We start from the raw sequence: 26,496 nt of genomic DNA, 5'->3' as shown, positions 1-26,496 counted from the left end.
TTTACGTGTAACTCCAGTTTCTATGCCATTATGATACGCGTTTGTGACTTTCGTTGGAATTTTTGATGTGATTTTGTTGGTAATTGCCTCCTTGAGATGTTTAACAACATTTGTGCTGTTTAATGTCGGTATTTGTTTATAACGGTACTACGACTAATTCGTAGAGGTCGGTTTACAGATGTGTACTGTTTAGTGTTTATATTATCTGCTCCTCCTAAAAGATATCGCCATACTGCGGTCTGCGGAGTTTACGTGACCCCAATACAGTCGTGTCGTAAACAGTTTCAAAGTAAACATTCTCGCGTAGACCTTAGGGGATGTCCAAACTTTGTGTCACATTGCCCCCGTTCTGGTGCGATGCCAGGCGGTCGTTTGGCCGGCCCGCGTCTGGCACGAGGCCAGGGGTACACGTGTGCCACGCTGCATAAAACGCCGTGCCATTGCCAAACATATGCCAGCGCCGGACTAAGTATCGTCCACTTCCTGTTCCGCCGAAATAAATGCCACACTACATTTTACGGGCTCCAAAGACGCAATCAATTTTGCCGACAGATATATCCGAAACTGCCGAAACAAAAAAAATGCCGATGAAATATCAAGGTGATGCTAGCTGAGATTATTAAAGTATTTTTTTGTTGTTATGTTGATATGGATGTTGAAATTGTTGACGATTATGAATATAGATTAATTGGGCGTGGGCTTAGTGTGAATGAGCTCAGCTGGCGATCTGCCAGGAGCGTGTATACTGTATAATGCGGTGCGGCTAGACGCTAGCGCCGATCGAATTACAAAATGACTCCAATGACAGGAGATAATTAGTATGAAAAGTTTTCCTAATGAATCGTTAATTTAGGTTAATCTACCTACTTCCGTTCCCAATTCGGAACACTTCTAAGACTGTGAATATAAACAACGAAACATTCTGCCAAAGGCTCCTCATTGCATAACTAACGTGCCGTTTTGTATTGTTTCAGGTGTCGCTGAAAGTGTGAGTGCGAGTGGTGATGTGGTGGAGATAAGTGAGACGAACAAGTGCGCGAAGGAGACGGAGTGCCCCAGTGGTGAAGTGAAGGGTGAAGTGAGTGCCGCGGATGTGGCCGGCGCCGTGGCCTCCGAGGAGGACGACTGTGTGATAGTGTGCGCGCGGGATGCGGACGAGCGCAGCGACTCGGGCGTGAGCGGCGTGCGGGGGGGCTCGGGGGGGTCCGCCAGCTCGGTGGACGAGTGGCGAGGCATGGCGCACTACAACGGCCCGCCGCCGCCGCTGATGCACCTGCCGCCGCCGCCGCCGCCGGCGATGTACGGCGAGCTGCTGTGGAAGCAGCGCTACCAGCCGCCGCTGCACGCGCCGCTGCACCATGCGATCGCCGACGACTATCTCGCCGCGGCGACCTACGATAGAGAGAGACAAGAAAGACTGTTAAGGTATGTCCTAACCTTTTTATGGCTAGGGATAGGCCGCGGTTGATTTTCGCTGCACGACTGCGGTTGCTTCATGAATGTTAAAGAAGTAACGACCTACTCAAAAGACTGTGATTTGCTAGCCGTGCGGCTTGAGTCAGCTGCGTAAATCCCCTATGGCAGGTGTTAGGATTGAAGCCCTAATAGTTTTGACAAGAACGGATAGGACTACACTTATACACCTAAGTGTCTAAACACATTATAGGCAGAAGTTACGCCGGCGTTAATTCCGCATGATTACGCCCGCAATGTATTTTAAATTACCGACGACGCACGATTCCGACGCGTTCCGTCTGTATTTTGTATGCGTGGATGTAATCATGCGGAATTTACGCCGCGTAACTTGTGTGTTTAGACACTAAACAGTACAGTTTACACTTAACTCTTGTCCACAGGCTTACAACAGTTGAACAAGACACTGTTGATGTCTAAACATAGAAGGAAATGAATTTGTTTGACGTTGACCAAAAACAGTCCTAGTTAGTACGGATATTCCTATAATAATTTGTCAAGGTCATCCCAAGGGCAATCTAGGTGTCAAAGACAATGAACTATGAATACGGCAATTATGCCGTATTGATTGCCGTATTGATACATTGTTGTTGTAATTACAATCGTCTCGTAATCGCTTCGCCCCGGATTCGTTACCTTTTCGCACGTCAATCGATAACACTGAGCGCGCCAGGCTTATCGGTTGCCGTGCGAGAAGTTATCGAACTCATGTCGAATTACTTTTCCGAAACGATTGGGAATAAGTCCCCTAGCCTCGCCTTGATGTGCGTATAAAACGGAAATAAAAGTTAAGATTCAATTTTCGTGATTTTGTAACAATGAAACCAAAGCTATCTAACCAAAAAATAAACTCCATATTATGCACATTAAAGTTAAGTACCGGAAATGTGCTTTCTTGTGGCCCTTCCAATGTCACGACTGACGAATTAGGTCACACACCTAATTAGGCGACAGTGGTTTTTTATTATGCGATCGGTTTGCTCGTTTACAGTTTACACTTAGACATAAACTCTTGTTGCTATGTATGAAGGCCTTGTAATACAACGCTGAAATAGAAGTCCGCTGTATGTGGGTCATTGACCTTCTTATCGCCGCGATTGCCGGACCAAATTCCTCTGATAAGCGACTCTAAGAACGAGGTTATATGATTATAAATAGACTTTTTAACAAGCTTAAAATAAAACATAAGTGTAAAATTCCAGTACGTTAATGAATTTAGGTACTTACATCAAATGTTTACAATTTACATGTTTAGGCCTTAGTATGACATATTTTTATCCTAGACCTTTATTTACCTTAGGGCCTGTTTCACCACTTCCTGATAAGGCTATCCACCAATTAAATTGACAGATGAAGTATGGAGAATCTGTCAAAAAAGTTGTGATTAGCCTATTAGGCACTTTATCAGAAAGTGGTGAAACAGGCCCTTAGCCTTTCTCAAGTACTTTTTTTAGTCAGAGTTAGTCCTTAAATACATTATACAAATTGTAAACCAGTTTTTGAAATATCCTCATTTCTTACAATAAGACAGTAACTTGTGAGCACTTCGTAGCGCGTCTACGGCGTAGTAATACTACGTAGCATGGATTTTTCTACAATAACTATGCCAATGCCAAAACGTCCACTGAAATCGATTTTATTGCATTAGTTTATTGTTTATTATGATTAGTATTTTTTATGATTAGTTTATTATAGTTTATTATGATTAGTATTTTTTATGATTAGTTTATTATAGTTTATTATGATTAGTATCTTTTATGGTTATTCGTATTAAATAGACGCGATAATTTCTTAGCTTTATCACAGGCTTAATGTAGGTCATGAGTCATATATTCATTTAGTATCGCTAATTCGTTTTATTGTAATTATTTGTAAATGAGATTTAATTTCCATTTAACGTGCGAGAACCGTGCATTTTTCACTTTAGGAACTGTCCTGTCCTCACCGGGAGCCAAAGTATCTTCATCCAAACATCGTAATCACTTTGAAGGCTAAAACACTGAACTGTTTGAGCGCGTTAAGAGGTAGCAGACAGACATTTCGTTTTAATATACTTAAGTATAATATAAAAGGAAGTATACACCAGTTATCTGTAAAAATGCCAATCCATACTTAATATTATAATTGCGAAAGTGTGTCTGTCTGTCTGACCTCTTTCCCAAACCGCTGAACCGATTTTGCCGAAATTTGTTTTTCTATACCAAACTTTGAGTCCCAGGAAAGAACATAGGATACTTTTTATCCCGGTATAAATGTACGGTTCCCGCGCGATAAACGAATTTTGGCGCAACGGAGTTGCGGGCGTCATCTTTGTGCCCTTTATGCGATAATATAAAAAGTATGCAGTATGTTACGTTTTATTTTCGCGGAATCGCGTGACCGCACGCGAGCGGTAAGTGGGTAGACAATAGGATCTATTAGCTGGTAACCAGTAAATCGTACCGCATGCTATCAGAGTTACCCGGTTTGGCTAACCTTCGCTTTAATAAGTGGATATTAATTAGTATGCGTGTGAGCTATATTTGCTTCTTACGAAGGTTTTGCAGGATTTGTATGAGATTGTAGGTTGTATGGTGTTCAGAGTTACGTTCGTTATCAAAATAGCTAGTTAGATATTCGATAACTCTCAGTACGCTTAACTGTGATAAGGACAAAGCTAAGCCTAACGGTCTGTGCTGTGCCTAATTTCCAAGGATCTTTTTGAGCATGGCCGCTGTAATTTCATTCACATTTCACGTCCAATGTTATGAAATTTTTATTTGTGAAAAAACATGTTTCAACGCCTTATTTTATCCATAACTGACAAGATAGATTATAATGGGTGTTGAATGGCTGTTTTTTTATTCACCAGCGTTGATTTATTATGATTGTTAGCCGTCAAAACATTAACCAATCAACAACGTTATTGAAAAGACAAACTCTAGTCAAAAACCTTAGAGACTTACAAAGAAACTTTAAACGCTCTATAGGTTATTGACTTATCGATAGGAAGTGGTCGAGGGTTCAGCGGAAATTCGTTTCCTCGGCATTAAATAGAGCCTCGTAAGTCGTAAGTCGAAGACGAAATACGTTTTGTCGTATCAGCTCTGAACACTTTCACTTTCATTTCCTTTTGTTGTTTTTATATTGTTTTGTTTTGATGCACCAGATTTTGTTTTGTTTTCTAAGTCGAAATTAGCTTTTTCGCTCTTTTATTGTGATTCAATACATTTTACAATTACAATTTTCCATTATGACGAGAGAAACATAATTTGTTTTGTGAAAATTTCGGGATCCCTATATTTTCCCGCAAAAAAGTTGCCTATGTTCTTCCTCGTGATCTAAGTATATTTGTGCCAAATTTTATAAAAACCGGCCGTGTTCGTTAGATTATTGCTTTCAAACAGACTCTTTCGCTTTATAATATTTTAACATTTGTTAGTTTGCAAGACTTATTTTTTATGTAGAGCAGAAAAATATTTGGCCTTGACTCTTGTGATGTAACTGGGTTAATAAACCACAACGACGACCTACACAATATTATGTTAACAGTTATTATGAAGCAGTACTATTTCTTCTTTTTACTTATTTTTCTCACATTTCATTTAGTATTTTAGTAAAAAAAAAATTGAACTTTTCTGATTAGAAACGCGACATCAAACATTTTGCTAGAACAGTTTTATTTGGGTCATGTAGGTAAATCTACTATTATAATAAGATCTAAAAAGCTAGTTTCAAAGTTAATATTGCAACTTTTATTAATTAGTGGGTTAAATACTTTCCATACTAAATCTCAGCAAAATCGGTTCAGCGATTTGGGCGTAAAGTGGAAACAGACAGACATACAGAGATTGATAATATTAGTAAGGATGTAATTGTTTATTAGTATTGTGCAATGGTAAATACTACTATTTTGTTTAATACCTACGTATTATAGTAGTGGTATATATTTGTATTATGCAGCATCTGTGTCAGCTGTATGTAATTGAGAACACATCGACGGGTGCAAAGTAAAAAGAGTCATCTACAAAACAGCAACTTTTCAGGAGAGCGCATAATAGGAAAAAATGCTCCCATTTTGTCAATTTCCGATCAAATTTATTGAAATTTTCATCATTGTTTCATTATTTATTAATGAATCCACATGTATATTTAATTTCTTCTAATTATGTTTAATTTACGAGATATTGTAGTTGTCTGCATCTACATTGCGCTTGAAAATATGACAACTGAGTTAACTACCACTTGGTCGTTTCTACGTGGGAATTAAAAATTATATTTATTAAAGTATTTTTACCGATTACTAGTACGATTATCAGTAACTACGTAAAGTGTAACACTTTATATTATTAAAATTATTATTAAAAGTAAGTTATATTATTAAAATATGTAGTTAAACGTTTTACATCTTAAACACACCAAGTTCAGAACATAATTGCGTAGATATCTTTTTCTACGTTGTCGATTCGGTGCAAGGTACACGATTTAGAAGGGAGTTAAAATATGAAATACTAGCTTTTGCTCGCGGCTTCGCTCGCGTGGAATTTGAAAATCGCGTAAATTGCAAATATTCCCGTAAGCTCCCTTAGAAACATGATGTTTTTCCAAGACCAAAAGTAGCCTATGTTACTTTTCATCCTTTCAATTAAGTTTATGCCAAAAAACAATACGATTTGTTTCTTCGTTAGAGCGTGAAGGAAGGACAAACAAACAAATAAATAAATAAACATACTTTCCCATTTATAATATTAGTATGGATATACTTAGGAATCATTCATTTACTTTCGTAAAAATCGTATTTTCTCACAACTAAAATGAAATTCTGTGTCAATACTTTAATTATTTTAAACTAATTTAAAAGTTATTCAGTATCATTATCAGTACAGGAACTATGTTGTAAATTATTATAATTTAGGCAGAGGCTTATTAAGTCTTTGTACTTGGCACTTGTAAGCATGATGGGTTCATTATAACATCATAAGCATCGCCGGACGTTTTACACCATCGGAGGGGTGCATACGATTCTTCAAAACACAAAATGAAATTTTATTTCAACGATTTCTCAATTGCTTCTCGTGATCACAGAGATCCCAAAACCGGTCAAAGATAAGTTAATAGAAAAACTTCGCGAGAACTTGCAAATGCCGGGATATGATGTTACGCAGGTTGCAATTTACCATTTCTGGACTGATGTAATTGTTTACCTAAATTTTGTCGTAATTTACGTCTCGTATCAATACACGTGTCTTTATTTCTCAATCGCCTTTTCTTTAGATCAATATTTAACTGACGTCTTTTTCTACCGTTTAACGAGGAAGGCGTAGAACATTCACTTGATGCCTCCACTGCCGAAGAAGCATCAATGGTGTTGTCTATAGAAGATTTAAAGTTTGAGAGGGACAATATACTCGATGGCCTGTTTGAGTTAATAAACTCAAGCAGGTCATAGATTATATGAGATCAAAGTATCTGTTTAATAAAAAAGAATATATAATATTTTGATCTAATACTGATAATGGACGCGGCGGACTTGAAGTGATGAACTGTATTCTGAGGGTGTTGGCGTATTTGTTAATTTGCTGAGATCGACAAATTTTCAAAATCATTTTATATTTCAGACTGAGAGTGAACTGGTGTGACTGGCCTAGAGTATTCAGATCATGGGGACTTATCTTACAAAGTTAACTTATATTCATTTGTCTTCATCGGTGACACATCAAGGTTTTCTATAAGATGTTCAATAATTTCATCGGGCAACACAGTATTTTGCTCGATAAATCTATCACTTATGTTCCGGAAACTTTCAACTTCTTTAAAAAGTCGTTTTGGACTTTCTGAACATGAAAAAACAGTAAAAAATAACAGTAACAAATTAGAAGTCAATTAATATAGCTAACAATAAGAATTAACATAAATAGGTACTCATAAACATAATAAACAATACTAATTTGCAAAAGTAAATTGAGACATCTAAATCACAATCGCAACGTAGAAAAAGCTATATGGCAGATAGCCGCTTATGCCGCATAACATGACCCCCGCGCGTCCCGCGTATAGACGACCAGCGGTAGTTATCCGCATCTACATCGTGCAATTTCACAAAACAAGAGTAGATGTCTTCTTTTACGTGACAAAAGTACCAAAAATAAGGTGATATTTGAATTTTTGTTTTTGGTATGTTGTAGAACATGATATTTTAAGCTAGTTTCTACAAAAAAACGAAAAACTCAAAATTGCAGATGACTTTTTTTACTTTGCACCCGTCGACATGTGGAACTTACTCAAGTGGAGCAATTAAAATAATTACCACGTGTCTTATAACGTAATCAATTATGGCAACACGTAGACCGCATTTTTTTTTTCAGAATCTTTGAATATATTATATTATATAAAATGTATATGTACTTTAACAATTGATACTAAAATTAAAATAAAAAAATATTGGGCGCTCCCATACACAATTCTTGGCCTATTTTCTCTCTACATACGGAACTCTTCGTGCGCGAGTTTGATTCGAACTTGTAATTTGAACAAATCTTGTAACTTATCTACTTCATCACCTGGCTAATATATCTGGCTATACATAAAATGCAGTTTTTTATGTCGGCAAATTACTTCTTCCACTCACGTTTTCAATTATTATTCTCTAACTTAGTATGATAAATCTGGGTAACAACTTTAGGAAGATTGATTAATAGAGCCTTACTATAGTCTACAAATATTTATTGGCTTTTAATTAAAATGAAGAATAGACGTAATCGCTTTATAAAATTTTATTTTCAAATAGTATTTTAAAAAGATAAAACTGACTTCAAAATTGTACGTAATTGAGAATTAAAATTCCCTATCTCAAAAACTACTGAACAGATTTTAATGAAACTTGTAGCGTTCCCTAAGTTGAACAATACCTTGTACAACAAAAAAAAGAATCACTTAAATCGGACTTGTAGTTCCGGAGATATGCGAAAACAAACATAAAAACATACAATACATACGAGTACATACATTATTTACGTCATACATACACTTGAAATTTGGCACATATTTTGTTCAGACACTGAAATAGATTAACATACAAAAACTGTGCTGTTCCGGAAATATTAAGTACGCGTGGAATTGATAACCTCCTTTTTTGAAGTCGGTTAAGATATTTAATACATGATTGCGTTGTCTTTTAATACGTATGCAAAGTTTCGAATTAATTAGACTACTGTAGATAGATAAAAATCGTGCTCAAAGATTCCGTTACATAAATTAACACGCTTTTACTATCCGACGCTACTGAAAGCGTGTTAAAAACTACAGCATAAAATATAATAACATTTTTAAGGGTGGGTTGCACCAGAGGCGTAGTTAAAGTTATGATTATAGTTAAGGCTAAATTTAACTTTAACCTTAACTTTGACCACATAATTTGACAGATGGACAGCTGGTCCGACAAGGCTATAAATGAACGTGGGCGGGGGCGCTGCTGGTAAAGGAGATCTTTCAAAAATGGCGTTTTTGTATGATGACAGCGTTAGTTCCTTTTTTCGCCACGTTCATTTAAAACCTTGTCGATCTCAAGGTTATAGTTAAATATGGCGTCTATTTTTGACTTTAACCAAAGATTTGACATTTTGCATTGTAGTTAAAGTTACAGTTATAGTTAGTTGGTGCAACCCACCCTAAACGTAAGTCAGATGGGATTGCTGATAATATGTAATGCTCTTGCTGTTCAAATTAATAATGAAAATCTTTTTAAACCGTTACATTGTACTATGTATATTTCCAGACATTATAATTTATTTATTTATTTTATTATTTTTATGCCAAAATTTTTATGCCAAAATCTTCATTATGGTTAAGTAATTTATATTCGTCTTTGAGTGCGCCAGTTATATTTTCAAGACTACTTAACTGTTATTAAATTAAGATCTTGGTTCCAAGGCAGACAGTTGGTCGGGTCATGTCAATTCGACATTTTGTACCAAATTATGTAGGTCCGCCATCTGCCTAGGAATTATCAACTTCTCTGAATAAACATATTCTTACCTGTCAAACTCTTCATTAAATTGAATTTTAGTCATCATTAAATGTCTCTGAGTGTCTCGGTGAGTCAAACGTAACTGACAAAGTTGTGCGAAGTTTTCTTTGCAAACTTAGTTCGAACTTTGTCAGGAGTGAGTTCGAGTTGAGTATTGATGGCTTACTTGTTTGTAGACGAGCTCTGAACACTTAACTGTGTAGTGCAATACGATAGAAAGATGAATATTGCATTACAGAACAACCTCAGAGACTAGGTGTTGACTTAATGCATAATATTAGAGATATTATGCATTAAGTCAACATCTAATCATTTTTATGGACAAAATCTAATCATTTTTAGGGTTCCGTACCCAAAGGTTAAAAACGGGACCCTACTACTAAGACTTCGTTGTCTGACCGTCTGTGTGTGTCCAGGCTGTAGCTCAAGAACCGCTATAGCTAGACTTCTGAAATTTTCACAGATTATGTACATATCTGTTGCCGCTATAACAACAAATACTAAAAACAAAATAAAATTAATATTTAAGGGGGCTCCCATACAACAAACGTGTTTTTTTTTGGCCTTTTTTGCACGTAATCAATAATGGCAATAGCTACGTGCTTGAAATGTTTTCAAAATCCTTAATTAAGTACATTAATGATAAAATTAAAATAAAAGAATTATTTAAGGGGGGGCTCCCATACAAAAAAAAACATATTTTTTGCCTACTTTCGGTCTTTGACGGTAAAGAACCCTTCGTGTGCAAGTCTAACTCGCATTTGGCCGATTTTTTCATATTTTCGTGTTCCCTATTTAGTATTCGCTGTAAAAGTATTGAATGCGCTTTGACAAAGTACCCACACATTAAGATTATTATCATTATTAATACATTCCGAAAATCAGTAATAGGAGATATTATTTACAGTTTTATTTTCCTTGGCAGGTTGTTCCCTTATTTTACACTTGACCTAGATTATACTTGTTTGACCTTGTATTGGAGTTTGGACGTCTGCTAACATAATTATTTTAGTTTGGGTTCCAAAGTTATTTTTATTTAAGCATACGCAAGTCTCGAAAATGTAACTATTCTTTATATTTTTAATTTTGTGATTTGTGAAGATGGCTGATGTGGTATTAGTTATTACTGTTTATTAAACGAGGTCTGAGTTTCGTCAAAACACAGGAGTGTATAGACAGACAGAGAGTGAGTAGTGACTGAGTACAGATATAAATAAATAAATAAATAAATAAATAAATAAATAAACGTTTATTCAGTAATCTGGACATTACACAAAGTTCTGTACATTTAAATTTAAAAACACCACACAATACAAGTAGCTTGATAGTAATCAGAAATACAAAAAAAAAAAAAAAAAAAAAACAACAACAACAATGCAAGAGAAAAAAAAAATAATAATAATAATAACCATAAAACAAAACATAATAATGCATTAAGCAAGGCGCCAGATACGAATTGGTTGGTGGTGTAATGCCCAAACTATTGAAGTGGAATCCACTCAGGTTCATGACTGTGGGCTCCACAGTCCCTGATATTCTGTGGACCCATTTTGTCGGCGTTGGACAGACTACGTCTTGACTCTTGAGGCACACAATAAATAATTATAATATTATGTGTAGTAAATGTATGGGTTGTGTGTAAGATAGTTAATAAATATTATAAACATAAATAAAATAGATAACATTGACTGTAAATAATAATATAAGCATTATAATATATACATGAAAATATAATTTGTGTGTGTAATTAAAGTAGAACAAAAATATATATATATATATACATATATATATATATATATATATATATATATATATATATATATATATATATATATATATATATATATATATATATATATATATATATATATATATATATATATATATATATATATATATATATATATATATATATATATATATATATATATATATATATATATATATATATATATATATATATATATATATATATACATATATATATATATATATATATATATATATATATATATATATATACACATATCTATAACATAATATAATAAAATAATTAAAAACATAGCACGGTTTGTTGCAATGAACAAAATCTTATAATAGCTAAGCAAATCAAAGAACAAAATAAACTTTTGATACTTGCGCTAATACCAAAAAAAGCAAAAAGAAGTAGCTTCTCAAACTTTTTTTTTTGCTTTTTTTGGTATTAGCGCAGGTATCAAAAGTTTATTTTGTTCGTTGATTTGCTTAGCTATTATAAGAGTGACTAATTAATTTCGCACCAGTCATTCTTACAACAACCCTAGTGACCTTGACACGAAACTCAAGGTCAATAAACCAAAGTCGATTCTTAGAAAGCTCTTATCATTTTAAATCGACAGTCTAAGCATTTTTATCAAAAAATAAACAGTATTTTAATAATTTGCCCTTTTCAAATTGCTTATCCACGACGAAGAAGTTAGCTTATGCCAAAACAGTTTTTTTGACAAAGCTTTTGACCTTGAGTCAATACAAGCCTTAGGAAGGTTCTACGAATCTTTGTGAATCGTCACTCAATTATTGCAGTAGATATTATTAAATTTTTTTGATTACATATTACTAAAATATTTCAATAATGAGATAAAACTATTGTTTTCTCTACTTTTTACGCATAAACCTTCTAGTTACTTTCATTGAATTAATAAACCGATTATTTCGAACACAATAGACAAAGTTATTTTTAAAATATTATGTGAAATAGGTCTGGGTTAAAAGTATTATGGCATACTAGTTAATATGAAATTATTGTGGTCAATCCCCAGTTCTTCAGCTATATTTTTAAAATATTATGTGAAATAGGTCTGGGTTAATAGTATTATGGCATACTAGTTAATATGAAATTATTGTGGTCAATCCCCAGTTCTTCAGCTATATTTTTAAAATATTATGTGAAAAAGGTCTGGGTTAATAGTATTATGGCATACTAGTTAATATGAAATTATTGTGGTCAATCCCCAGTTCTTCAGCTATATTTTTAAAATATTATGTGAAATAGGTCTGGGTTAATAGTATTATGGCATACTAGTTAATATGAAATTATTGTGGTCAATCCCCAGTTCTTCAGCTATATTTTTAAAATATTATGTGAAAAAGGTCTGGGTTAATAGTATTATGGCATACTAGTTAATATGAAATTATTGTGGTCAATCCCCAGTTCTTCAGCTATATTTTTAAAATATTATGTGAAATAGGTCTGGGTTAAAAGTATTATGGCATACTAGTTAATATGAAATTATTGTGGTCAATCCCCAGTTCTTCAGCTATATTTTTAAAATATTATGTGAAATAGGTCTGGGTTAATAGTATTATGGCATACTAGTTAATATGAAATTATTGTGGTCAATCCCCAGTTCTTCAGCTATATTTTTAAAATATTATGTGAAATAGGTCTGGGTTAATAGTATTATGGCATACTAGTTAATATGAAATTATTGTGGTCAATCCCCAGTTCTTCAGCTATATTTTTAAAATATTATGTGAAAAAGGTCTGGGTTAATAGTATTATGGCATACTAGTTAATATGAAATTATTGTGGTCAATCCCCAGTTCTTCAGCTACATCGTTAATACTGATATGCCGATCTTGCTCCACTTTTTCAAAAATTGCATCAGTTTTGTCCGTAACAGGGCGACCGGAGCGACGTGCATCTTTGATATCAAAATTTCCGGATTGAAAACGCTTGAACCAAATTTGCGCTATTCTCACAGATACTGCATTGGGTCCATAAACATCACAAATTGCTGAAATTTGGTATCTAATATACCAAATTTCAGCAAAATAGGGTCAGCGGTTTTAGCGTTAAGAGATAACAGGGAGACAGACACAGTACAGACGGACAGACTGACATACAGGCATTTATAATATTAGTATGGAGGTATGGATTCTATTTGAAACCATATGACCGGGTGAACTTCGTATCACTTTCATCCTAATAAAAACCTTTTTTAATTTTGACGTGGGAGAGCCATGCTTCGGCACGAATGGGCCGGCTCGACCGGAGAAATACCACGTCCTCACAGAAAACCGGCGTGAAACAGCGCTTGCGCTGTGTTTCGCCGAGTGAGTGAGTTTACCGGAGGCCCAATCCCCTACCCTATTCCCTTCCCTATCCTTCCTTATTCCGTTCCCTTTCCATCCCTACCTTCCCCTATTACCCTATTCCCTCTTAAAAGGCTGGCAACGCACCTGCAGCTCTTCTGATACTGCGAGTGTCCATGGGCGACGTAAGTTGCTTTCCATCAGGTGACCCGTTTGCTCGTTTGCCCCCTTATTTCATAACAAAAAAAAACCTTTCCTGGACATCTACGAATATTTCAATACTAAAATTTGGCAATTCGGTTCAGCAGTTGAGTTTTAGTGAGACTAACAAAATTTAAAAGAGATAATTTGAAACTTATTCTCTCAACATTATAATTAACAAAGTGTAGCGACTTGTGTGTGGTGACTGGTGATAAACGACAATGTATTTAATGGGCGACCGATTATTTTGTGTGTCCTGTCCATAAAGTTTATATGCCTAGCGGAATAGAGAAACAAAGGCCTAAGCAAGAGGGATGTCACTATCAGTAACACCGCGTAGTTAAGAGATGTGTGATACATGACAGCTGCACTCTTTTTTTGACGTCCAGTCGGCACGTGCCGCACGTTGACAATTTAAATCTCATAGAATTCATGTTCAATCATGTTTGTGTAAGTGTATACGTACACATATTTTTCACACAGATGAAAACCATACCATTTTTGGTTACGTTTGACAGCTCGAGATTGTTGCTCTATTCCGCTAGGTATATTAACTTTATGGTCCTGTGGCACTCAGAGTGGAACATTAATTACCTACGTAATTAATTTAAAATTTTGACATAAGCCCCATACATTATTTGTCAAACTCTTCATTAAATTGAAGGTTAATCGTAACTAAATGTCTCTGAGTGTCACCCCACTTAAGGGGGCGACTAACCCAAAATTTTCGATTTTATAATTCATTTTTATACTTGAAAATAAGCCCCGAATTGTTTCATTTTCTAAAATTAGGTACTACATTATAATATTTCCAAGAATTGGATCTGAGCAAAAACAACTTCATTTGGTCGGATCATGTCAGATCATTTTCCCACCAAAGTTAATAATTATGATCTGTCGGCTGGGTTTGAGGTAACGCGACCAAACTAGATAGGTACCAATTTCAGAAGAAGGTCATTTTGCTTAACATTTAATTTCGTCTAGGTATGTTACCACTTTCGTTAATAGAGTTATAAATGCGACATTCTAAAGATATTTGAGGTTTGGTTGGTTTGAGGATTGACATAGGTAAGGGTGATTATTACCTATGTCATTGGGACATAGGTCCTACCACAGTTAAAAATAATGCCGAACGTATAGTACATTATATTATTATTATTGTAATCCATAATAACATTATAAATGCGAAAGTGTGTCTGCCTGTCTGTATGTCTGTTTATTAGGCCCAAAACGCTGGACCGATTTTACTCTTTGCTATGAACATACTTTGAGTCTACATTAGCTAGAGATGCATGACGCCCGCAACTCCGTTGCGCCAAAATTTGTTTATCGCGTGGAAACCGTAAATTTTTCCGGGATAAGAAGTATCCTATGTCCTTTCTCGGTATTCAAACTATCTCCATGCCCAGCAAAAACGGTTCAACGGTTTGGGCGTGAAGACGCAGAGAGACAGAAAAACATTTATAATATTAGTACTTACGGTATATTGTTTATTATGGATGTATGAAATGCGCACGACCGGACACGTCAACTTTGTAGTTAATGTTCGCAAACGTTTTATTGCGACAGAGTGATGTAATAGTGAGGTATGTGCGCCGTTTCTACTAAAACACTAAATAGTTTCAGAATGTTAGCACAACTGTAAACAGGGTATTTGACAGATTTTTAATTTATTCTATATTGTTTCTCTCCTTGTTACACTTCTTACAACGTAAACAACAAAACAGAGATGCAAATGCATGCCGCCAAGGCCAACACAATATTAGTGTAAACTGTGAGCCGATATTTATGAAAATTTAAATCCTTTTTGTTTTTTGAATCAGATTTACATCCGTACACTGAACATTTATTATAATATCCCATTATTTATAAGATAAATTATCGTTTTACAACACAAAATTCGTAGACAACTCGCCAACGTCACCCCTGTGGGCGCAGGTACACAAACTCCGCGAGTTAGTGTACGCGGGCCCGCGCCGCCCGCTTCCCCGCGGGTACCCCTCCGTTGCTCTGCGCAAGTACATTCGTTTCACTACTGTAGGGATATGTCATATTGCTATACTGTGTAATAAGTATAATATAATTTTTTTCCTGAATATCCACGGCTACTATCTCCATGCCCAATGTCCCTATGTTTTCTTTTTTTTTTTTCAAAAACCCAAAAAAATGGCCAGATTTTCCGCTGTGTTCAAACATCCAGAAAACAGATTTGGCTAGATTATACAAAAAAAAACATAGGAACACAGCTCAAGCCTTTCCTTAATCTTTAATGAAAAAAGTACTTATATCGGTTAAGTTTTGGAGAAGGAATCAGGGGACAACGAATCGTTGATTTTCTGCAGTTGTCTCTTTCGCGTTCTGCGGTATAGGCTTGAATGCGGTAACGCCTCCGTGGTCTAGTGGTACAGAGCGCGGCTCTTGACTCGGAGGTCGTGGGTTCGATTCCCGCGTTGGAAACATGTTATTTCCAAGTTTGGTTAGGACAATGCAGGCTGATCACCTGATTGTCTGACAAGTAAGATGATCCATAAGTCGGATGGGCATGTAAAAAGTCGGTCCTGCGCCTGATCTCTCGCCGGTCGTGTCGGCCTGCTGTCCCACTGGGTTATGAGAGTAAAGGAATAGAGAGTGCTCTTGTGTACTGCGCACACACTTGGGCACTATAAAAATACTCCTGCGTAGCTGGCCTGGTTTCAATGAAACCGGCCACCGTCACCGAAACCGGTGTGGGAGCTATTATTATAGGCTTGAGGTAAGGGAGACAGCTATAGATATTACACTTACTTTTTTTCATTTCTCTAGCCCCTGGTGTATCCTCTTAATAGAATAAATTATTGCAATGTTTTCACGCTAGAGGCAGCACCAGCATAGACAGTAAACATAAAGTTTTGTTCGATGCTAAGAATAATAAAGTAACAAACGTAACTCCCATAGTTGATTGATTTATGTTTATATCGTAAAAAGATTATTACGATTATTATGTTTATATCGTAAAAAGATTATTACGATTATTAATAAGGTAAGGCAAAGTAGGTACTTGTGCCTTAACCTTTTTTGTTATTGTAAAAAAAAAGTTTAGTGTATTAAATTTTATTGTTTCAATTGTTTGCCGAAAATCCTGACATTTCCCTTTTCTGGCCGCATTCCTGACATGTCAGGAAAATTCCTGACATCTGGTCACCCTACCAGCTCTACTCCGACATTTGCGTAACATTTTCAATTACCAATGAATCATAATCGACGTCGATTGTGTTTAAATGTAATACATCTGCAATCATGGGTATCCTTCATGCAGGGGCGGATCTACTATAAGGCTTTTTGGGCTGCGGCACAGGGCCCCGCGAATACAGAGGGCCCCCAACCGAACTGAAACCAATAGACGATATTGTCAATAATAAAAATTATCTAGAATTAAAAAAAAATCCAATCATCTAGAATCAAAAAAAAATAAGGTTGGCGTATTATCCAACTGTCGTAGACGAACATTTAGTGAATGAGGTGCATTCAGTTAAAATCTTACTTACTGCAGTCTAAGACAGTGAGAGAGTAATGGGTCATGAAGGCTTCATGACCCATTTACCCAACGTTAAAAAGGGCCTTAATAGTTAATACTAAATGAGTAATAACACAAAACATACACTTATCTATTTCCTGTCTGTTGTCTTTAAAATATTACTGTTCATAGTCACCATCTAAGTATTCAGATATAACTATGACACGTAAGTCGCAACATCGAAAACATTTACCCACTGTATCAGCACTTTACAGATAAACGATAAGATAATACAATAATACACTATCAACATAGATAAAAGTGCTTATTCCAATTTCCAAGATTTCTTTCAAATACACAACACATTACGTAATTTTTCGACATTCAATGATATTTGAAATGTAAAGTGTTTTGTTTCAACATATAAAGGTTAATTTTATAATTAAACTAATATAATTCATAATTATTAATAATGGTAGCAAGTACAGAAATTTACATTATGCACCCTAGTGACTTACGCACGTCCACAGCGTTTGTTCAGATCGAGGTTATAATGTAAGCATCTAAATTCTTACTTTCTTTTGACTCTTCTAATTAAATTACTTTATTGTCCACAGAGAGAGGGAGCAAAGAGAAATTTTAGATAAACAACAAAAAGAGAAAGAAAGAGAACGAATAGAGCGGGAAAGAGAAAGAGAGAGGGAGAAGCAGGAGAGGGAGGATAAGGAGAGGCGGGAGCAGGAGAATGCGGCTTCGAAACTTGTATCAAGGCACTTCGAAGAATCCCTCAGGCTTGCTCAAAAGGTGATTAATATGGTAAAAACTAAAAATATCAACCTTTCTTCTATGTCAATTTATTTATTTCATAAGTAAACCACTAGAATTTGAATAAAATATATTATTATTACGTCGAATCCAGTAACAAATTAATAAGGCAAATTTTTGTCGCAGCGGGACCGGTCGATGTCGTGGTCGCTGCTGAACAGCCTCGCGCCCAACCGCGGCAGCGCCGGCGCCGACCACGACCGCCTGCGCGCCGCCGAGCGGGCCTACTACTCCCCGCCCGCGCACCCGCCGCACCCGCCCCACCCCACTGACCGCCTGCCCCACCCCGACTACCCCCACCACGCCCCCCATCCCCAGCACCCGCCCCGCGCCGCCCCGCCTAAGGACAAGCCCCACCCCCTCCCCAAGGGCGAGCCCAACTTCGCGCCCTACAACTATCCCCCCTACCGGTACGACAAGCTGAAGGACCAGCACCTCCCCGCCCCGCCGCCCCTCGTCCCCGAGAAGAATTCTGTGATAGTCAAACACGACGCCAAACAAATCCACCTGGAGCAGAAGCATCCGTACCCGAGCAAGCCCCGGAGCGAGCCATCCCCCCACTACCTCCCCTCCCGGCCGTACCGGACCGGCCTCTCGCCGCACGCGCCGCCGCACCCCGCGCTGCAGTCCGCGCCGCACGCCGCGCTGCCACCGCAGGACAAGGGCCGCCGCGCCTACCAGCCGCCGCCGCCGCAGCGCTCGCCCGCGCAGTACTACCAGGCCGCGCCCGCCAAGCCCAAGGTGTCCAGCCCCGCGCCGCCGCACATATACGGAAAGCCCGGCGGCAACTCGCCCGGCCCCGCCCACTTCGCCGTCGCCGCCGAGCCCGCGCTGCAGCTCACCAAGGCCGACCCCCCGCCCGTCCCCTACCCCCCGCCGGCCGCCTACTCGCCCGCGCCGCGCGCCCGGCCTCCGCCCGCCGCGCACTCGCGCACGCCCGAGCCGCGCCCGCAGCTGCGCGTGCACGTCGACGCCGCCGGCTCCGCCTCGCCCTGCCAGACGCAACCGCTCGACCTCGGCGTCAGCCGGGAGGACCCCGCCCGCTCGCCTCGCCGGCGGCACCCCTTCGAGCCCGCCGACACCGACGCCAAGCGGCGGCGGCTCGCGAGCCCCGCGCCCGAGCCCCTCATCGCGGCCGCGGCGAGCGTCGGCCGGACGCCGCTGGGCTCCGAGCCCGCGCCGCAGGCTCCCGGCCCGCCCTGCGACGTGCGCGTACCCTCCGCCGACGGCAGCGTCGAGACCCCCGAGAAGGCCGCGGGGGCCTCGCCGGCGCCGCGTGTGACGCCCGCGGCGAGCCCCGCGCCCGCCACCCCCGTCCCCTCGACGTCGCCACCCGCGACGCTCGCGCCGATGCCGCCCCCTGCGGCGACGCCCCCCGCGCCACCCGCCACGCCCCCCGTAACGACAGGGGCGGACGCCGACACGCCGGCGAAGATTGCCTCGCCGACGCCGCGCGACGGAGCGGCGCCGGTCCGCCACCTCGGTAAGAAAGCCTGGCTGCAGAGGCACGAGACGGCGCCCATCGGCGAGGGCGACTGCTCCGGCGGCGGCGGCACCTGCATCACGCTGCCGATGACCATCGCGCGGCCCCCGGAGCCCGAGGACTCCGTCCCCAACGTCGTCGTCCCCGTGGCCACCGACTCGATTCCGCGAGGCGCGCGCAAGACCGCCAAGCCCCGGAAGCCGAAGGAACCGAACGGGCGCGGTGAGCCTGGCGACCCCGACAGCTCGAGCTCAGAGCGCGAGGCGACGTCGCCGCCCAAGAGGAAGCCCCCGAAGGCGAAGCGGAAAAAGGGGGCCGTGCGGCGCGCCAACGACGATCCCAAACGGCGGCGCGCCGCCGAGAGCGGCAGCGAAAGCGACAAGGAGAGCGACGACAAAGACTCTGAGTCTGGCGGCAGCGGCAGCGGGAGCGGCAGCACGTCGAGCCGGCGCGGCGTCGGGGGGCGGGCGCGGGGACGGCGCGCGGGGCGGGGCGGAGGGCGAGGCGGGCGGCGGCGGGAGGAGCCGCCCCCGCGCCGCGCGCCCTCCGCGCCCCGCGCCAAGCCCGCGCCCGACTCGTTTCTGCAGAACGGGCCGTGCTTCGAGGTGGCGCCGCGCCTGGCCAAGTGCCGCGAGTGCCGCTGGTCGCCCGCGCAGCGTGACAAGGACATGCTCAACATATTCTGCCGCTTCTACGCTTTCCGAAGACTGAAATACGCCAAAAATAGGCAATTAGCTATAGCCGGATTTTCGGATCCCTACAAGGACGCCGAAGAGGTAATTATTATTTCCATATCTAATTTAAATTTCAGTGACAGATTTTTTTAAACATTAATTTTTTTAAGCAAAATCAATGTCTAATAATATCATTAAGCTCCTAGGCGATTTATTAATAGCGCTCTGCCCTTTGTTACAGGATGATAAGAAGTTATGGTTATCGGCGTCGCCGGGCGCCGCGGAGTTAGACATAGAGATGAGTTGCTTCCTACTGCGAGAGATCGGAGACCAGTTCTGTCAATTAATACAACAGGAGAAGGAAGCGGAGTCACATCATCTAAATGAAGGTGAGAGATCTGTGGGAATATCTCGATGAGAAATGATGACTTTGTTAAAGCTAACAGAATACAGTGCAAGTATTTTACTCATCGCTCCTAGACAAAAGGGCAATGACCGGTGGTGCCATCTTATTTCATTTTAACTATAGTTTACTTAGAGAATGTTATGACACTGTCTTTCAAGTTACTTTGCTAACGTAGATAGTCTAACGCAAAACATGCAGTGCGGGTTTTTAGCAAAAATTAAAAAAGATATATGACGTGATTTCAGCCACACTACAAAGCCATAGTAAAAGGAGGGGAAGTAGGATAACTCCGGCCCAATCCGCGATATATACTTACTGTCTTAGGGTTATCAATTTTAGGCGGCGCGGAGGCGCGGCGGGTTGGTGTGGGAATAATCTGTTGTTATGATTCGAACTATGCTTTCTGTGTATTGTGATTTACAATTAGTCAATTACTTATTTTTAATTACGATTTAAAATAAGTAATTGACTGTAAGTAGTTAGTTAATATACGGTCTACAGACTATAACACAGAGAAATCGGCAAATTACTATTACGTAAACAAAGCAATAACGGCAAATTAGTTGACGGATCAAAAGTACATAAAACATTATCTTATTTATACTATGTTCTAGTGGGAAAGTAGATCTACCTACCTACCTACCTAGTTCCTTTGTGTAATAGAAAACTAATACAATAAAAAAGAAGTAAGTAGGTATCTGATCATCAAGTAAAAATTATTATATTATGCTAGAATAAGTGAGTAGTACTGACCTTTCCTGTTCAACAGGTAATTTAAACAAAGACAATTCTGGAATTGTTGCATTACTATTAAAACACAAAAACACCCGAACACACAGCAATATCTATTACTCCTGCGATTATGATCGGACATTTTTGATTCGTTTAGCCGTGGCGCGGCGCGGCGCGAGCGTGCAGCGTAAAGTGTTAGCCCCGACTGGTTATGCCGAAATATTGTCCGAGATTTTGTTGAGTGCCGTGTGGCGACGCATTGATACTATGACGCACACATACAAGCCGCGCGCGGTACCTTTGTATGAAGATAACTTACTTCCCCTATTTTTACTATGACAAAGCTTATAGTTGGAGAACTGATTGCAAGATCAAGCAATTAACAAATAAAATATATGACAGTGACTCATGTACGTTTCAGACAAGACGATAGCGTGGAAGCGCGTGGTGCAGGGCGTGCGCGAGATGTGCGACGTGTGCGAGACCACGCTGTTCAACTTCCACTGGACGTGCGGCAAGTGCGGCTTCGTCGTCTGTCTCGACTGCTACAAGGTGAGAGAGAGATGGATATATAAATAGTCGTAGTGGGAAATATGCCCATTAAAGCGCATTATGCAGGGGCATAACCCATCTATAGACTTCGCAGAAAGCTTTCGCGTTGCTGACATTTCTGTACCCAAGCTATCCTAAGCGATTAAGACCACTGCTACTTGACTCATGAGAGACTGAATGATCATGTATCTTGACCAATATCTTGACCAAAAATCAGAACGTCTTTTACCCATCTTGTCAATGTATATGAGTATATTTTTAATGTAACCAAATTTAAACCTCAGGGTAACGTTATTTTGAAAGATCCAACTATCACTATCATTCAAGTGCCAAAAGATCCTAGCAGCATGTTAGGCGGCATGCAATTAGAAATAATGTTGCTGTCAAATAGACTTTTAGGTTTTAGTAATTAAACATTTAATCCATGCTATTATTAGTAAAATAATACTCATAAAAACTTTTTGCATTATTATAGCAAAGAACGTCCGGTGAAGCTGGCAACACAACAAGTGAGACCAACAACACAAACAACGTCACAACCAACGGAGAGAGAGATTCTTTCGGGTAAATATCTTGTCACACTTTATTTACACTAATATCATCATATTATCATAATCACATTATTATACTACTCGCCTACTACATTACCTAAAGATATTTGTGATGTTGCACTGCAGTTCATATTATATACAGGGTGTAACAAAACGAAGTGATAATACTTTATTGTAACAAAATGAAGTGTTCCTTGTAGAGAGTTCACTGTGAAAGTAGCATCGCTGAAAGACCAATTTTTTTTCACTTTTGTATGGGAAACTCGTGACGCTGGGGCGCTTGACGATACAAAAAAAATGGTCTTTCAACGCTGCTACTTTCACAGTGAACTCTCTACAAGGAACACATACCCTAAAGTATTATCTCTTAGTTTCGTTACATCCTGTATACATATGTGTAAAATTGGGTAGAAGATTTGATAAATAAGTTAAACTTATCAGTTTATTTATAAGTAATTAAAATTCAAATTACTGTGGAACTTAATAATAAAACGAGGAAGGAATATAAAATAGCATTTTTACATCATAATAGTGCAGCTTCTAAAGAATTAACGGAAGATAAACAATAGCTATAAAGTATTCAAATTACTAACGCCCTTGACATTATTCGATGATATCTTATGAATAATTAAAATGTAAGGAAAAACTTTATATTGTATACTTTAAAGGTGGAATTATTTATTACGGAATTTGGAGTTCGTTATTTATTTAGGTACTTTAATTAAACGTTTTGTTCTTTAATTTAAAATTCAAAAAGGTTAATATATTTTACTGTAGGTATTGACTGAATATTTACATACATATTTTACATCCTTATATGTGAAAACTTTATAAATGGCTTTATGTTTCTATAATTGTACTCTTAGTGAAATTTTTGAAAAGCTGTGAGTTTTCTGAATAAAATAAAATAAATTAAAAAAGTACGATATCACTTATCAGTCCTTTGTTTAAACTATATACGACAGCTGAAATGTATCACGTGGGCTTCGGCCTGACCGAGCATATCACCTCGCTCGGTCGGAAGATCTTCCTTTGCGGCCTTCACGCATATCACACAAAGTGAACTAACAATATGTTTGTCCTCAGCTGGTTACTATGCACGTCGGGGGCGGCGCACCCCGCGCGGCGGTTACTGCTGACGCAGATAGCGGCGGGCGGGGCGCTGGCGGCGGCGGCGGCGCGGGCGCACGCGGCGCGCGCGGCCTTCGCCCTCCCGCCCTGCGCCTGCGGACACCAGCCACCTGTCGACGCGGAGAAGAAGGCCGCTGCGAGGAGGTTACTCAGCGATGCGCTAAATAAGGTAAATTATAATATTTATATGTTTTCCCCTCTGTTTTATGTAGATATTCAGATTTATACTTGATGACGTCTACAACTCTGTTGCGCCGTTTGTTCGATGCGAGGAAACCGCAAAATTTTCCGCAATAATATCATACCAAAAGATGAAATCGGTTCAGCCGTTTAAGCGTGCAGAAGTAACAGACGGGCAGACACACTTTCGCATTTGTAATACTAGTAGGGTTGTGACTTGTGACGTCACTTGACGATGCCATGCAGTTAGTGTCTAAACACACCATGCCGAAGTTCTACGGCGGAAGTTCGGCTTGATTCCGTCTGCAATGTATTTTAAATTACCGATGACACACCATGCCGAAATTATGTCGCTTTATATTGTATGCGTTTGACATTGCTGAGTGCTGACGTAATCATGCCGAACTTCCGCCGCGGAACTTCGGCATGGTGTGTTTAGACACTTACTGTTTTTTTTTTATAAACGTCCACTAATTCTTTTTACAGAACGTTAAGAAAGAGGAAGTTAAAGAGGAGAATACGAACGGCTCGCCCGTCAAGTCGGAGAACGGCAAGACCGGCATCAGCTGGCTGACGGACGTGCCGATGAAGGACACCAAAGACGAAAAGTCCGACTCCAGCTCGTCCGACTCCGACGAGGGGAACTACTCCACGCTCCGAGAGCTGCTCATCCGTCCCGCGCCCGAGGGGGAAGCGACGCCCAAGAAGAAGCAGAAGAAGAACAACGACCTTCTAGACGAAGTCATCTCCAGCATAATCGATAAGAAGGACGATAACGATAAACCGTTCGCGATATCGGACGCGGTGAAGCGATACGATCGCGCGGCGGGCGCGGAGCTTCCCACTCGTATTATGACGCTGACAGAGTCCAAGCTATTGTACCCCGACGTGCCGCACGCCTGGCTGTGCGACGGCAAGCTGCTGCATCTCACTGATCCGGCGCATCCCGGCAACTACAAGCCGTTCCAGGTAGGCCTCATATTATTATGTTGCAGTGTTCAGTATCGCGTTGACTATTATGCTGGTTTTTTATTTCTTCCTATCTCAATGCAATGTTAATGAACGTATTGTCTGTCGTCGCAGGACCAGTGGAAGCTGGGCCAGCCGGTGCTGGTGTCGGACCTGTCGACGCTGCTGGACCGCGGGCTTTGGTCTCCCGAGTCCTTCTCCCGCGACTTCGGCGACACGCGCGTCGACCTCGTCAACTGCGCGTCCGGCCTCGTGGTGCCCAACCAGCCCGCCCGCAAGTTCTGGGACGGTTTCGAGCTGGCCGGGGAGCGGCTGCGCGACGAGCGCGGCGCCCCTATGGTGCTCAAGCTCAAGGACTGGCCGCCCGGCGACGACTTCGCCGAGCTCCTGCCCGCGCGTTTCGACGACCTCATGCGCGCCCTGCCCCTCGCCGAGTACACCTCGCGCGCCGGCCGCCTCAACCTCGCCGCGCGCCTGCCCGACTGCTTCGTGCGCCCTGACCTCGGCCCCAAGATGTACACCGCGTACGGCGGCGCCGGCGGCACCACCAACCTGCACCTCGACGTGAGCGACGCCGTCAACGTGATGGTGCACGCCAGCGCGCCCGCCGACGCGCCCGAGCGGGCGCGCGAGGCGCAGCGCGCGGCCGACGAGGCCGGCGTGGACGTGCTGTCGCGGAGGCGCGCGCGCCAGCGGCCGCCCGCCGCGCTGTGGCACATCTACGCCGCCAGGGACGCAGACAAGATCCGCGACTTCCTAGTGCGCGCGGAGCTGGAGCGCGGCGCGCGCCCGCGGCCGCAGCACGACCCCGTGCACGACCAGACCTGGTACCTGGACGCCGCGCTGCGCCGCCGCCTGTACGACGAGTACGACGTGGAGGGGTACGCCATTCTGCAGTGCCCGGGCGACGCCGTGTTCGTTCCCGCCGGCGCGCCGCACCAGGTCCGCAATCTGCTCGACTGCATCAAGGTGGCCGAGGACTTCGTGTCGCCGGAGAACGTGTCGCGCTGCTTCGAGCTGGCGCAGCAGTTCCGCCGCCTGTCGCGTGCGCACGCCAACAAGGAGGACAAGCTGCAGATAAAGAACATCGTCTACCACGCGGTCAAGGACTCGCTGTGCTGCCTCGAGGAGGCGCTGGCGGCGTCACAGTGACGCGCGGCGACGCGCAGCCCTGACGCGCCGCACTGACGGCATTTGATCTCAACTTCGAACGTAACGTTAGCTAAGTTCCGCATTTACCGTAAGATTGGAGCGAGTGTCGGCCGCGCGCGGCCGGAGCGAGTGCAATGTAAATTAGTCTGAATATGGTGATATCGAGATGTGGATATGTTTTATGTTCCTTAATCGAAATACAAAAACTCTTCTGATTATTGTAGCAGCTTAAGTAGTTATAGTGTTATGTATGTAATGTGTACATTTTTTAATTCGAATTCCATCGAGTGCATACTGAGAGTTACGTTTAAGTTATTGTATTGAAGTGAACGTATTCGCTGGAAGCGTTGTACATTGAACGAAGCGCGTGTAGATAAGTTTCTCCTATATTAGATTTCTCAATTTGGTCGGTAATGAAAGTGAATAGTTAAACGAGAAGCGACAATTTTATTTTGTCCTTATTAACTGTATTAGAAGAAAACGAGTTTTTTTTTGTACTGTGTATATTATGTATGGTTATAAGTTGGAATAAAAAAGATGTTTATATTAAAAGTTTGTTTCATTTTCAATTATTTTACTGTTAAGTACTTTACAA

General features: G+C 40.9%; 1 protein-coding gene across 7 annotated transcripts in view; it reads left to right on the top strand.

The window, feature by feature from the left end:
* Positions 1–26,453, top strand: part of LOC121733870 (lysine-specific demethylase 3A) — a 200,247-nt gene extending 173,794 nt beyond the window's left edge. For 6 of the 7 annotated variants that reach the window (XM_042124264.1, XM_042124269.1, XM_042124267.1 and 3 more), the window contains 9 exons: positions 975–1,425; positions 17,864–18,062; positions 18,198–20,330; positions 20,470–20,617; positions 21,788–21,918; positions 22,394–22,482; positions 23,556–23,769; positions 24,267–24,749; positions 24,864–26,453. In XM_042124264.1, coding sequence (XP_041980198.1) covers positions 975–1,425; positions 17,864–18,062; positions 18,198–20,330; positions 20,470–20,617; positions 21,788–21,918; positions 22,394–22,482; positions 23,556–23,769; positions 24,267–24,749; positions 24,864–25,901 — 4,886 coding nt within the window. In that variant the 3' untranslated portion in view covers positions 25,902–26,453. The remainder of the gene's footprint in view (positions 1–974; positions 1,426–17,863; positions 18,063–18,197; positions 20,331–20,469; positions 20,618–21,787; positions 21,919–22,393; positions 22,483–23,555; positions 23,770–24,266; positions 24,750–24,863) is intronic. The other variant, XM_042124265.1, reaches the window with a different exon arrangement.
* Positions 26,454–26,496: the final 43 nt, after the last annotated feature.

Source organism: Aricia agestis, chromosome 14 (genome assembly GCF_905147365.1).
Source record: "Aricia agestis chromosome 14, ilAriAges1.1, whole genome shotgun sequence".
NCBI classification, from domain to species: Eukaryota; Metazoa; Arthropoda; class Insecta; order Lepidoptera; family Lycaenidae; genus Aricia; species Aricia agestis.
Note: the sequence above shows the minus strand (reverse complement) of the source record. Positions and strands in the feature narration are given on the sequence as shown.